This window comes from Taudactylus pleione, unplaced genomic scaffold (genome assembly GCF_031769625.1).
Source record: "Taudactylus pleione unplaced genomic scaffold, aTauple2 ptg000201l, whole genome shotgun sequence".
NCBI lineage: Eukaryota > Metazoa > Chordata > Amphibia > Anura > Myobatrachidae > Taudactylus > Taudactylus pleione.
In genome coordinates, this window is record NW_028284603.1 from 61,161,194 (window position 1) to 61,176,068 (window position 14,875).

Genomic DNA, 14,875 nt, shown 5'->3' on the forward strand with positions numbered 1-14,875 from the left:
GCTTACCGCGCAGCTCACTCCCCCCACATCTCTCACTGCCCCCTCACACCTCACTGCTCACTCCCCCAACATCTCACACTGCCCCATCACACCTCACTGCTTACCGCGCAGCTCACTCCCCCCACATCTCTCACTGCCCCCTCACACCTAACTGCTTACCGTGCAGCTCACTCCCCCTTACATCTCAAACTGCCCCATCACACCTTACTGCTTACCGTGCAGCTCACTCCCCCTTACATCTCACACTGCCCCATCACACCTCACTGCTTACCGTGCAGCTCACTCCCCCTTACATCTCACACTGCCCCATCACACCTCACTGCTTACCGCGCTGCTCACTCCCCCTTACATCTCACACTGCCCCATCACACCTCATTGCTTACCGCGCTGCTCACTCCCTCCGCTTCTCACACTGCCCTATCACACCTCACTGCTTACTGCGCTGCTCACTCCCCCCACATCTCACACTGCCCAATCACACATCACTCCCCCCACATCAAACACTGCTCCATCACACATCAATGCTTACCGTGCAGCTCACTCCCCCCACATCTCACACTGTCCCATCATACCTCACTGCTTACCGTGCAGCTCACTCCCCCTTACATCTCACACTGCCCCATCACACCTCACTGCTTACCGTGCAGCTCACTCCCCCTTACATCTCACACTGCCCCATCACACCTCACTGCTTACCGCGCAGCTCACTCCCCCCACATCTCACACTGCCCCATCACACCTCACCGCTGACCGTGCAGCTCACTCCCCCTTACATCTCAAACTGCCCCATCACACCTCACTGCTTACCGCGCATCTCACACTGCCCCATCACACCTCACTGCTTACTCCCCCCACATCTCACACTGCCCCATCACACCTCACTGCTTACCGCGCTGCTCACTCCCCCCACATCTCACACTGCCCAATCACACCTCACTGCTTGCAGCCCTGCTCACTCCCTCCACATCTCACACTGCCCCATCACACATCACTCCCCCCACATCAAACACTGCTCCATCACACATCACTGCTTACCGTGCAGCTCACTCCCCCTTACATCTCACACTGCCCCATCACACCTCACTGCTTACCGTGCCGCTCACTCCCCCTTACATCTCACACTGCCCCATCACTGCTCACTCCCCCCACATCTCACACTGCCCCATCACACCTCACTGCTTACCGCGCAGCTCACTCCCCCCACATCTCACACTCCCCCATCACACCTCACTGCTTACCGTGCAGCTCACTCCCCCCACATCTCACACTCCCCCATCACACTTCACTGCTTACCGTGCCGCTCACTCCCCCTTACATCTCACACTGCCCCATCACACCTCACTGTTCACTCCCCCCACATCTCACACTCCCCCATCACACCTCACTGCTTACTGTGCAGCTCACTCCCCCTTACATCTTACACTGCCCCATCACACCTCACTGCTTACCGCGCAGCTCACTCCCCCCACATCTCTCACTGCCCCCTCACACCTAACTGCTTACCGTGCAGCTAACTCCCCCTTCCATCACACCTTACTGCTTACCGTGCAGCTCACTCCCCCTTACATCTCACTCTGCCCCATCACACCTCACTGCTTACCGTGCAGCTCACTCCCCCTTACATCTCACACTGCCCCATCATACCTCACTGCTTACCGCGCTGCTCACTCCCCCTTACATCTCACACTGTCCCATCACACCTCACTGCTTACCGTGCAGCTCACTCCCCCCACATCTCACACTGCCCCATCACACCTCACTGCTCACTCCCCCCACATCTCACACTGTCCCATCACACCTCACTGCTTACTGTGCAGCTCACTCCCCCCACATCTCACATTGCCCCATCACACCTCACTGCTTACTGTGCAGCTCACTCCCCCCACATCTCACATTGCCCCATCACACCTCACTGCTTACTGTGCAGTTCACTCCCCCCACATCTCACACTGTCCCATCACACATCACTGCTTACCCCTTAGCTCCCTCCCCACACAGTATGAGAGAAAATAGAATATGCGTGTGTCCTGTATTTACAATGGATGTGACAAACCACATAGCACAATAAGATAACCACAGAGTAATATTATACATTGGTAAATGCAGGCCTATAAAATGGCAATTAATACAAGTTTATTGTTTAACATATAATCTATGTTGTGTGCAGCATATTCTTTAAAAGAACTGATGCTTTTTATTATAGTACAAATGTGATGTAAAATAATGTGATTAATGAATGAATGGACATTTGTCATGTACTACAAGATAAAGCCTGTACAATGTGCTGTACAACACGGGGTGACGTTTATGGCTTGCTGTACTGACTAGAGGTAGACAAATGAGGGTTCTAAAGTGCAGAGGGAATTATAGTGGTGTCACTGGAAGCATTGATTTGCTGTTAAAATACAATGTAGTTATTAGGATTTATATACCGTGCCACTTACTATTACCTACATGACTATTTTGCATTGAGTCCTGTTTTTTTTTATTGCCTTTCTTCAGGAAATTTGCTGTTTCTGCAAAAATACCCGATACAAAATGGTGTCAAAAATGCTGCGTTGGTAAGAATCTTCTGCATAAAACATTAATTTCACATGCAAGGGAGTGTGTGTATGTGTATATTATCATAGTGAGTACCGTCACAAGCTGAGCGCCTCATTTATGTGATACAGCTAATGCTACCTTACATTATGCATAATAAATGCCACATTTCAGAAGATATGTATATAATGTACACCTAACATATTTAGAAGATGGAATTTCATATGTACTAACGCATTTGCTGAGGCAGCAGGTTTATTTTAAACAAATGGCATAGACTGGCACATGTCAGTGGGACGATCATGCCAAGAATTGGCATTTATACTTCTAAGTGGACCAGGTGTAAGTATCTCAGGTTATATTGCTTATTTTAAATTTGCTCTGCTCCATTCCTCATAGAGCCAATTAGATGGAATAAATACACATATACTGGGAAAATGCAACCAAAAACAGTAATGTATTCAATTCACAGTAGTGCACTCATATTACACTGTCTATTCTTGACACGTACTTCAAACTATGCATGCTAAATACTCATAGGAGCTTATTATATCTGTTTATATCCAGTCTCTTTATTTTACTGTTTTGTTCCCAAAGCTCAACAGACTACGCTGGCGCTATATAACTAGATGTTAATAAATAAATGAATAAGTATTATAATAATGTGGTGCAAGGAGCAATGGTATGCTGTAACACTCACAACAGCAATCCACTATAAGCTTTCAAAAATCTATTGTAGTTAGACTTGTTAAAGGTAATATTTGATTTGGTTTGTTGCTATGGATTACCGTAGCCATAGCAACCCAGTATTTGTGTTTTATTTGCACAACATTATAAAATAAAACAATGATACATTTAAACTTGTACTGCAATATACTACCATAGAACATTAGGCTTTATATAAACATAAAACACTGTTACTGTGAAAATCATTCTAAGTACATTGAGCTGCAGGGTTACGATCACTTGTGAGTGAAAGAACAGTGTATTTGAATTTCTTCTAAGAAATGTAAAAAAAAAAAAAAGTTATACATCCTTACAAGCATTGTAGATCACAGTTTATGTTCTTTAAAGTTTTTGAAGGTCATTTGGTTTTGGGCCCACTGTGTACTTCCAGTTGTACAACTGCGCCTAGACTTTACTGGAGGGGATATGGTATCAAGTATCTTTAACCTACCAAAACTTTTTAAGATGTGTCCAATCACAGAGTAGCATATTAGATCTGGAGACGAGAATAGGAGCTTCTTCTAGGGTCAGACCCTGTAAATGTATAAACATTTTATTCAGACATAATTAAAATTTAATTTTTCATTCTATAGGGTAGATATACTAAGCCTTGAAAAGTGATAAAGTGGAGAGCGATACAGTACCATCAATTAGGTTCTAACTGTCACTTAGCAGGCTGTGTTTGAAAAATGGCAGTTAGGAGCTGATTGGTTGGTACTTTATCCCTCAACACTTCATCACTTTTCACGGCTTAGTACATCTCCCCTTAAGACGGAGACTTTCATCTGGGCAGCTCATACAGTCGTCATGTTTCATACATTTGGGTACATTTGCACAGGAATGTAACCAAACCGTAACTGACTGTTCCTAGACATATAAAATACCCTAGTCTTGTCCTCGGGTCTAATCTTATTCTCCATCCCTCCATGTTTTCCGATTTTCCCAGGAACAATTGTAGAGCATTGTAACTATGCTGTGATGTTGTAAGCTTCTTTTCCAAGATGATATCAAGTTCAAACAAGTGATTTAAACTAAAGCTAAAAACCTAATAACCGGTTCAGGTGTATAAACAGATGTCTCAGCCAAGAAGTAATATGACCTGAATTCTAGAAAATACTTGGCTTCAGGCTTCAGCAGCAACCTGATGATACATGACACATCTAGAATACAATGCACTCATTACATTACCCATGTTCACTGGTTAGAGTCTGCCACTTAGACAAGAAGATCTTTCAGCATCCGTACTGGGAAATGTTTCTGTAAAGTTATACTACCATCTTCATAACTCTCCAATCCTACAGAAGCTTAACAGTAGGCGAACAATAGGTCATGTATCGCTAGACCTTAGGATATGCACAGACATTTATTCCACTAGGTAAATAGCAACAACAACATCATTAGATACCTTCCGTGGCCAGAGAAGACTAGATATCTGCCAGAATAAGCACCAAGGGGTACTGGGGTTAATAAGGCATGCTGTTATGCACTGGTGTTTGTCTAATGAACGTGATACTTCCAGTGATGCCATAAGCTGCAGTATTAGTGCTTGCAGATTCATTTGAATCATTACAAAATGTGATTTGCATATTTATTCATTTAAGTAATGTAGAGTAAAAAAAATGCATTATATCTGTAAGCTATTTTGTGATCTATCATTTTCATCATGTAATTCTGCTCATTACCATCTACAGTAGCAGCCCCCACGGCAACCAGCTGAGCCTTTATGTTTCTTATATTTTGACAGATATAGGCAGTGTCATACTGGAGAGGTCCCATGGTTGAATAAAAATGTAATGAAAATTAAATTATTGTATCTTGAAAGATAATTCTCATTCTAAATATGCATTATTATGATTAAGCAGACATTTAAGCTGGGGACGCGCAAGATGATATGTCGTCTGATCCCCCAATCGGGCCAACATATCGGGCACATCATCTAGTGCAGAGCTTCTCAAACTCGGTCCTCAGGACCCCACACAGGTCACATTTTCCAGGTCACCCAGCAGGGCACAGGTGTACTCACTACTCACTGACACATTTTAAAAGATTCACAGTGCAGTGTACGATATATCGTTCATCGGCACCATTGGGCGCCATATTGACTGGTTGCTAAGTGTGTACCCAGCCTTGGGAACTCAAACACCTAAGGGTACATGCAGTAATCATTCCCATGTTTTGTAACATCAGATACACCAGTGTTAGCCCACTGGTAATTTATCTGGTGATTGTTATAGCCAGTCCAAGCATGGAAGGCTGGATTCAGCGATAGGTTTACATAGTAACAGCTGCCTGGCTCCCAGAAACAGCTTCTCATGGCTGCCAGGGAGGACCACCCCCTCAACCAAGCAGTGGCCAGGCAAAACCTCCTCCACTCCAATTATTACCTGCTCCTTGGTTGCTGACATATATCAGTGTCCCGTATCACTAACTTGCATAGTGTAAATAAGCTGCCACAGTGGGTATTCAATTAGTCGATACAGCGCTATTTAACGCTTGCAGAATATCATGGCAACTTCCATTCATTAAAGGCTGCGTTTGTTGAATTACATAAGATTGCATATTTATTATTTGGTTGTCGATTTCCCCTGATCTGTGATACTGTGGAGATCTTCCTGAGATCTGTCTCAAAGTCTGTGCATCCTTGTCAGCTAGGAATGGAATGACCCTTATTGGACAGCGTGACCACATCAGTTAAGGTGTCCGCACACTTCGTGTTTTTTCTCAAATTGAGATCCTACATTTATCACTAGGTGTGTGGTACATGAATGGTGCTAATTGAAAGAGCATTCAGGATTGTAGTCCAAGTTTACAAATTTAGCGGCCCACAGATTTGTGACTTTATGTTCGAAGGCACATCAAATGAGCATAATAAAGCCCTTGGCTCATCCAGGACATAATTGGCTCCTGTATAACAGCTGGAAGCAATAACAAGTGGTTTCCATCCATTAGATCGATACTGCACAGTATTGTAGTGTAATAATTGCTCCAACTTTGCGGCGGTTCCCATTAAGCAGGGAGAGTCCCCAGGATCTAGTAAGAGAATCTCTCTGGGCAGTGTTAGAGCATGTGTTATTTTCAGGAGAATAATCTTCCAGCAGGTAAAGGATTGTACTGTACATATATAAAGGAGGGGATATGTTTGCTCAAATTAGGATACAGTACATCAGGTTTTTTACCCTTGCGTTTGTACAAAATTACTTTTTTCTACTTCAGGGTCCATAGGGGGTCCACAGGGTTGACCTTGGGGTATAGGTTGGGAACCAAATCCGGGCACCACGCAGTTAAAGCTTTTAGCTCCCAGGATGCACTTGGGTCCACTCTCCCTATAACCCCACCCCCAAGCCAGAGGCACCTCAGTTTAAGTTGGTGCCCGGCCGGAATCGGGTCACCGTTTAGTGCAGTGGGGAGCTGATTAGCAGCCCCTAAGCTTTATTTTTTCTAAAGGACAGAGTTTTTTATTTTTCCTTTGGATTCTTCAGAGCGGCAGCGTCAGACTGTCCATAGGACGTCTAAGCTGCCGCTCCGTCACCCCGCTGGCGCTGAGACGCCAGTACAGATCTGGGGATCTCAGCGGGACCCCAGAGTCTGTACTAGCCGGACTCTGCGGGCGCCCAGGACTGCTGCCGGATCCACGGGGAGCAGGTAAGGCGCGGGTCACTGCTTGCGGTGATCCGCGCATTTGAAATGCAGTCCTGTGCCTCCGGTCTCTGGGGACAGACCGGAGGCGCCGGCAGTGGCGGCGGGCCCCCCATACCCCGTGTGTCCACTAGACCACCAGGGACTTAGTGTTCGGTGCAGGGAGCCGGCGTCCCGGGGGTTAATAGCCGGCCAGGGGAGGCAGCCTTCCCTGTTACAGCGGCTCCTCCCCTCAGCTCAGCGCGCCTTTCAGTATCTATAGTCTGGCGTCGCTGAGCTGCTTCCTCCGCGGGCCACGCTTCTTCTGAGGTCTCCAGCGGCCATTTTCTTGTGGTGCAGCAGAAATCTCTCATGATGGCAGTTGGTCCAGTCCCCCTGCGTACCTCACCATCAGGTCAGTGTACACAGCGCTGTAGCCTTCCCAGACACTGAATCTGGGTAAGTTGCATGCAGTGTAATAGTGCAGTATATTATATGACATGTTTATGTATATATGTGTATATCTGCATTGTATGTGACTTATGCTAGTGCTGACTGTACTTTATTCTCTCACCTGTCAGTGTATATCTATCCCTTTCCTTATCTGCCCTAATACAGCTGTACTTGGGGTGGTTCTGAGACCTCACATTTATATACTTGTTAATATTTGTGAGGTTTGTCACATACTGTTGCGTGCTGCACGTTGCCATATTTTGAGTGGAACTGTGTGTTGCATACGCTGAAAATGGGTCCCTGCAGCTAATTTTTAGTTTCAGTCAGGACCAGTATAGCGCTGCTTGATCACAAGGCTTGGTCAGATATGTCTGACCAGGAGATAGAGCGTTATACTGCACCCATTTTTACTATCCTGCAAGCCATGTGCTGCAGGTGTTAGTGCGGAGGATTTAACTCTTAAAGGGTTCTGTATGTGGCGTCATCGGGTGCCGGCCCCTTTCACGACCCCCTTGGGCGGTTTGTTTTCTCGGGATCCTCTTAATTGCGGATCGCCGGGCGGGCCCCATTGTTGTACCTCACTTGGGGTTACTTCACCATACAGCCCTTTTTCATCTCAGGGTATCTTGCAGTTTCTTGCACTCTTCGCCTGTGACACAGACTACCGCTCCCTACAGGGGTTTTTCGAGTATATGAATTCCCCCTGGTGCCACAATAGTCTGTCATGCCCCTTGCAGGGATTACCACAACAGCCACCCTGGGTGGATGTCGTTTTTCTATGAAACGCAAATTGGCGTGGTTGACGCCCTGTGCTTACTTCCCACTTGGCTCTACCGTGAACTGGATACTGTTTTGGGCTCTTTCCCTCTTACACGGGGGGAAGCCTATCTCAAGTATTATTATCCCTGTTTTAGGGCTGGTAGCAGGTCCATTCTGCACCTGTATCATACACCCTCAGTATTACGTGCCTTTTGGGTCCCTGTTGCTGACTAGCGGGTGGATCGCATGGCGGGACTCTGGCTGTTGCCAGATATGAGGTATTACAACAGTGTTTGGTCTCCTGTCCCAAATTCCCTGAGGGTCATCATGAGCCCCTCCTGGGGTGGATGGGCGTGTTACTCGTCGGATTACAGACGTTACTACGCATCCCATTCCTGCGTGGTCGGATTCTTCTGATCCGTAGGTGGTAACTCTGCCTGAAATCAGTATACTCGCTTTCAGGGGTTGTTACCCATCCTACCATGGCGATAGCATGGTTGGTTAATACTATTGCATACTGAGCTGATGCATTTGTAATGTTTTTTCCCCTCCAACACGTCTGGGGTTCAAATGTATTTGGTTGCTCACGTAATATATGCAGTTGTCATAGGTGGACATGCCTATATTGGATACCAGCTCCTAATTTTCAGAGTTCCGGCTGCGACGGTATCCTCCGTAATACCCTATGGCTGCGCTCTGGGAATGCAGAGGTGCAGATACCATCTATAGGGTATATCTTGTTGGGTCCTGACCTTGACAGTGGCAGTACAAATTTCCCACCGTCAGCTATGCTCACTACGGGGCCTCAGACTATTAAGTCTTTTTGTCCTCTGGGTCAGCCTAAAGGTCTGTTTCTTCATAGACTGTCGGCCTTTACAAGGGCCGACATATCCAGTTCCGAGCAGACCTGGACTGCCAGCCGATCCTGCTTCTGAACCTACGGATATATCGTCAGCCTGACGAGACAGGCCTACCACTCAGTTTGCCCGGTACTAGTGTCTAGTTGCCGCGGCTACGTGGGTAGGAGGGTACGCACTCTCTTTGCTCAGGCGGCCTATTTCCATGTGATGGTACGCAGGCCCTTATTCGGAACAGGGCCTTACAAATCCAGAAAGCTATACAGTTGTTGCGGTAAGCGGAGCTAATTGGGCCATCCCCACTTTCTCAGCGAGGGACTGGTTGTTCTGCTTTCTTTCTGGTGCGGTGGCTGAATGGTCCTCTTTGGCCTATTCTCTGTCTCAATTCCCCGAACCAGTTCCTAAAGCTACCTGGGCTCAGGAAGCAATCCCTATGCTCCATCATACTATGTTTGGAACCTGGGGACTTTATGGTATCACTGGATATACAGGACGCGTGCCTACGGGTACTTACAGAGACCTTACCTCAGCATGGACTGAGGTTTGCTGTATCACAGCACTTACGATTTTTCGGGCTCTGCCTGTTGGGACTGCTCTCAGCCCCACAGGGGTTTACCAGCGTTTTGGATTTTCTGACAGTTCTTCTGTTCAGTATATCCCAATGCTCCTGTACCTGGATGGCCTCCTGCTCTTAGTAGGATCACCGGGGTACTTTACAGCCGGGTCTGACTGACTGACAGGGGGGTTGACTGCAGACGTTTAATCAATGGGGAAAAAGTCCTCCCTGCATCCCTCTCTGGGTATTCTTCACCTAGGAGCCCTGCTGGATTCTCAGAATCTGAGAATTCTTCTGGCATAAGACGGCATCTCCACTCTTCCATTAGGAGTACATGGATGTCTGCGCAGTCGACATATGTCTTTACACTCTGGGATGCATGGTCCACTATTCAGTGTCTGCCTTTGGAAGGGTGGAATGGGCTTAGTTCCATTCCAGGCCTTTCCATAATTGGCTTATCTCCAGATGGAACAAGTTATTTCTGTCTGATCACTGTTCAAACGATGATGCTCTCCCCGGAGGCAAGTCGGTCCCTTTTCGGGTGACTATGGCCATCTCGTCCAGGGTATTCTTTGCTAAGGACAGTGTCTGGTTCGCATCCATTTCAGTGCAGTTGGATGTCTGTCGATTCCACCCTGTCAATTAACTGGTTGGAACTTTAGCCTGTCTTGGGCCTTCACTCTGGCATAACCCTTGTTTCCCGGTGAACCTGAAAAAGTTCAGTCCGACAGGGTCAGAACAGTGGCTTCCTTTTTAGCAATACTGTTCGTTGGGTGGCAATGTCAGGTATGTCATACATTCGGACATTGTCTGAGGGTCTCCTCCCGACCATCTCGACAGTGTTCATTTCAGGTGCTCTCCATTGGTAAGCGGGAGTCCTCAGCCGTCACGACGTGCATCCAGGGGACTAGTCTCTTCCCCAAGAGAGGTTTCATCTCCTGGTGAGCAGGGGGGGGGGGTCCTCCTGAGGTTACCCTCATGGCCTTCTGACTCTATCACACTATGGTGTTACAGTCCAACTCTGGGGATTCTGAAGCAACCTTCAGTGACTCTTTGTCGGTGAAGTAGTTCTTCCAATTTGCGTACCTGTGTTCTCCGGTCTCCATTCTTCTTCGAGGGAAGTGTTTCAATCGAGACGGAGATGCTTTCCTGCTGGTGGCTCCTGATTGCCCCAGATGTCAGGGGTACTTGGTTTTTCGGAGTCTCTCCATCGATACTCCATTCCTGATGCTTCACTGCCCAGACCTGTTGTCTCAGGGTCCTGGGGTTTGTCTTGGACCTGGGTCGTTTGTCTTTGACTGCGTCCCTACAGTGGTCTTACGGCTTCCCTGGCTTTGTCATCGTTGGAATGATTAGAGCACATGGATCAGTTTTTGCTGGGACCTACCACAAACTGTGGCAGCCATAATTCTTATGGTATTATACCTGTCGATATGATCCTCTGGTGTCCAGGATTTCCAGATATTCTGGCATTCCTTCCGGCTGGCTTGGGTTTCACCCTCGGCCTGGCCTTCCTGACAGTGCGGATCTCTACACTGTCAGTATGATTAAGATATGGAATTGTTCCGCTCTGGTATCCAGTTCATCCTTTGGAGTGTTTTCTGGATTATGCCTCCATTTGTCCTCCCTAGGGACTCCTTGGGAGTTAGTAGTGGTTCTTCGTTGACTCCGGGGAAAGTTAATGGAACCGCTGGTTGTGATTGCCATTACATGGTCTATTGCTTTGGCTTTCTCTCTTTCTCTCAGGGAGTTTATATCACCCAGGTGAGTGTCGGAATTGGGAGCGTTCTCATGTGGCTCCCTCTTCTGGAGGGCATCTTGTCAGGGTGTGAGTTGCTCTCACCCTGTGTTTCTTCTTAGTGATTTTTAGGTTCCATATTATTCTGGAACTTATGGTGAGGCCATTCAGTCCCCGGTCTTATCGGCTGGTGTGGCCTCATTGACTGTGGTCCGGCCTCTGTGGATTTATGTGATCCGTTCAAGTTCCTGACGGAAATCGGACTCCTTATTGGTGGTCTGAGATTTCTGGTTTTAACAGGAAAGGATGGCCGGCCTATGGCCAAATGTTGGCTGGACGGCCTCGTATGACTTCTTCAGGGGCCTACCCATGGGTAGGCCTTTCTGTTGTTGATGCTTGTTTTTTCTCGGGCCATGTAACCCTCGTGGGTGGCTCGCTGTGGCGCCTTGGCTGTTTTGCCTTGCTAGATGGCCACGTGGTCTTCTGCCCACACCTTTTTAAGGTTCTAGGCATTGGTTTCCTTTGCCTCTCCGGATGCTTCCTTTTTGGCGGCGGATTCTCCTCTCAGCACAGGAGCGTCCCCTCCCTTGGTTGAACTGCTTTGGGACATCCCCAAGGTCAACCCTGTGGACCCCCTATGGACCCTGAAGTAGAAAACAAGAGATATGGTAAGAACTTACCTTTGTTATCTCTGTTTCTACGAAGTCCATAGGGTCCACAGGGCGCCCGCCCTGACGCACCTGGCTTCAAATGGGCTGTGTGGCTGGTCACCGGTTTTCCGTCTCCCATTTCTGTGAGTATGGTTATCGAGTGTTCCAGTTTTCTCTCTCTTTTTTTCTCCTCCTCCGGCCTTTGGCTACTTACAAACTGAGGTGCCTCTGGCTTGGGGGTGGGGTTATAGGGAGAGTGGACCCAAGTGCATCCTGGGAGCTAAAAGCTTTAACTGCGTGGTGCCCGGATTTGGTTCCCAACCTATACCCCAAGGTCAACCCTGTGGACCCTATGGACTTCGTAGAAACAGAGATAACAAAGGTAAGTTCTTACCATATCTCTTGTTTTCATGTAGTCCACAAAACACAGTCACTTTTGTTTGTCTGTTCGTTATTGTCACTTGGCTGTGTGTTACATTTACTCTTTTTATTTACGCCTGAATATTGCACTCATGTTACCTGGTCCTTTAGAAAATGGGTGTGTGACCGGATCAGTGAAGGACCACCTCCAGGAGGATCAGTTACAGCTTAGATTTGATTTAACCATAAATATTAGAGTAAATCTGGTCAGCATGCAGATTATCCCAGTACAGCTGTAGTAAGCATGTGATGGTGTAACAGTATGTCCTGCTTCATCAGGGGATTCCTTATCTAAAGAGATGCTCCTGGAGCCATTACTATTATCTATATAATAAGCGAGAAAGCTTGTCTCGGTCTTGTGTGTCCTTTATGCACGGCCAGAGTTTTGGACCTAGCATCACGATATTTGGCCGGCTAATAACAGCTGGAGCAGCAGCAGACATAGACAGACAGCGCTTGCACAATTTGAATCTGGCGCCGGTCGCGGTCCGGCTGCCAATCAGGAGTCGCAACTGCTGATTGGCTGCCAGTACGCGAGCTCCGATTTGCCTCGCAACCAGCGGCACTGTCTCTCCATGTATACCTGCCGGTGTGCCAGCTGTAATCAGCTGGCGTGCAGGCACCAAATCAACACCGCTGCCACCTGGGCCCCCCTCAGCGGCCCTGACTGGACCAGCCCACCTTGTGTGCGTGACTTGGAGCAGGGGGAGCGGTGGGCACAGAAGCAGCTCGGGGACCATTGCAGCCTCATCCCTTGCACCCACTGTTTGCAGGCATGTTAGCAAACAGTGGGGTCCTTTTCAGGATCAATGGAATGGGGTTATAGGCAAGGAAAATGTAAACAAAGGCTGCAGGTGTACTTCAGGGTCCAGTCTTCAACTGGGCATTGCTGGTTATCCCAGCTAGTATGAAATAAACGTAGATCCAACTTATACGCATCTTCAGTTGAGCTTTTACTCAGAATGGGCTTCTATCCCCTGTAGTAAATATATCTCATCAGTTCTCCAGACTCTCAATGCATATCTTAATCTTAGTACAAGTTGATAAGCATGCAGAAGGCGAAGGTGCATTTCTAGGTTAGGTAAGGAAATGACAGACTAATTGACAGATTAACAGTCAAAAATATGAGCAATGACATCTATTTATGTAATGACAGAGTTCTTCCATCAGGAGTACAAAGCTTAACCTTTTGGATCCAATGTCAGCTCTTGGATCACCTTTCTTACTGGATTTCTTGATGGCTATCTGGGATTTTAGCTATAAATCATTGATGTAATTACAGTGACTAAATTGGCTCATTTAGGGGGTTATAGTATTTACAGTTATTACACTATGCATATATTATAGGTACGTAAAGTATTTGCCTTTTCAAAATCATGCCTTGCAATACCTACCTTTTTATACTAAGCTTTAGTGTCTGTTCTGGAGGTATTATTAGTACAGTAGAGTTTTGTGATTGTTTGTCTACAGAGTTTAGCCATGTGATAGAGGAATGCTTTGACCTTCAATGATATGCTGTCTAGAGAGGGGTGACAGAGCTATAGAGCCATGCTCATTAGTTGTCGCTGTACTTTGCTCTATGTGAAAGAGGAGGCACTTTTTAAGTTTGTAGAGCCTTATTACTATCACGCAGTGACCTCTGTAACTCTGAAAGGTTACAAATTACACAATTGCTTCAATTAGGATTTCCATTAGTTCACATGTTAATACTTAGCAAAAAATAAATACATTTTGGCCTTTAGGGGGATGCAGTCTCCCTAGGCCCACGATAATGCAGATACATGTCTGTTTTCATAGATAAGTATATTTCATCCAAACGTTAGACTGTTGGTAATGTTGATATTTAATCAGAGGAACATGGTTCCAATGATAAGTATTGACTTGTTTTTTTCACTTTGTCACACGTTTCCTATAAATTACAGTTGCCCTGACATGTACAATTAACGCTTAATATTTAAACACTTAAATGGATAAATATTTATATTGCTGTGAACTGTCTGTCATTTCAAATCATCCTTTTTTGTTATCAGCAAGAAGTTGCGGGGCAAATGTTGGTAATACTGGTATTCACCAGCAAAGCATTTATCAATCTGTTGTGTAAACACACAGCAAACATACGTGTAGGCTGCTACTAGGAATAAGTTGTTAGATCTACTGGTTACACATAGGGCTGATAGTGATATACTCAAAGCTTGTTAGAAGGATTTGCTACCAGGTAACCCAAATTATGGCCTCTCTATGTACAGTAATGAAGTTTCATTGTGATAAGTGTAGATAACTAACTGTGGAATGTGTATTACCCTGGTGAGTGCTAGTGCATTAGCTTTTAACAGTAGCAAAACAAATAAGTATGCCTTTCATTCTCTTGGTGAAGGTCCTTATGTGTTAAACAAGAGAATGCATGCTCTCGTTCATTGATGAAATGAAGAAGATATTGAGTAATTGTGTGCTACTTTTTCCAAACATACTTTTTGTGAGTCAACGCTGCCCGGGCATGTATCTTCAGCCTGAGATTGACTGACTGGAGGCCTGCCCACAGATGACCTCAATTTAACTACAC

General features: G+C 46.4%; 1 protein-coding gene across 5 annotated transcripts in view; it reads left to right on the forward strand.

Moving 5' to 3' along the window:
- Positions 1-14,875, forward strand: part of MAP4K3 (mitogen-activated protein kinase kinase kinase kinase 3) — a 317,828-nt gene that overhangs the window by 282,328 nt on the left and 20,625 nt on the right. For all 5 annotated transcript variants that reach the window (XM_088477406.1, XM_088477407.1, XM_088477408.1 and 2 more), the window contains one exon: positions 2,503-2,561. In XM_088477406.1, coding sequence (XP_088333532.1) covers positions 2,503-2,561 — 59 coding nt within the window. The remainder of the gene's footprint in view (positions 1-2,502; positions 2,562-14,875) is intronic.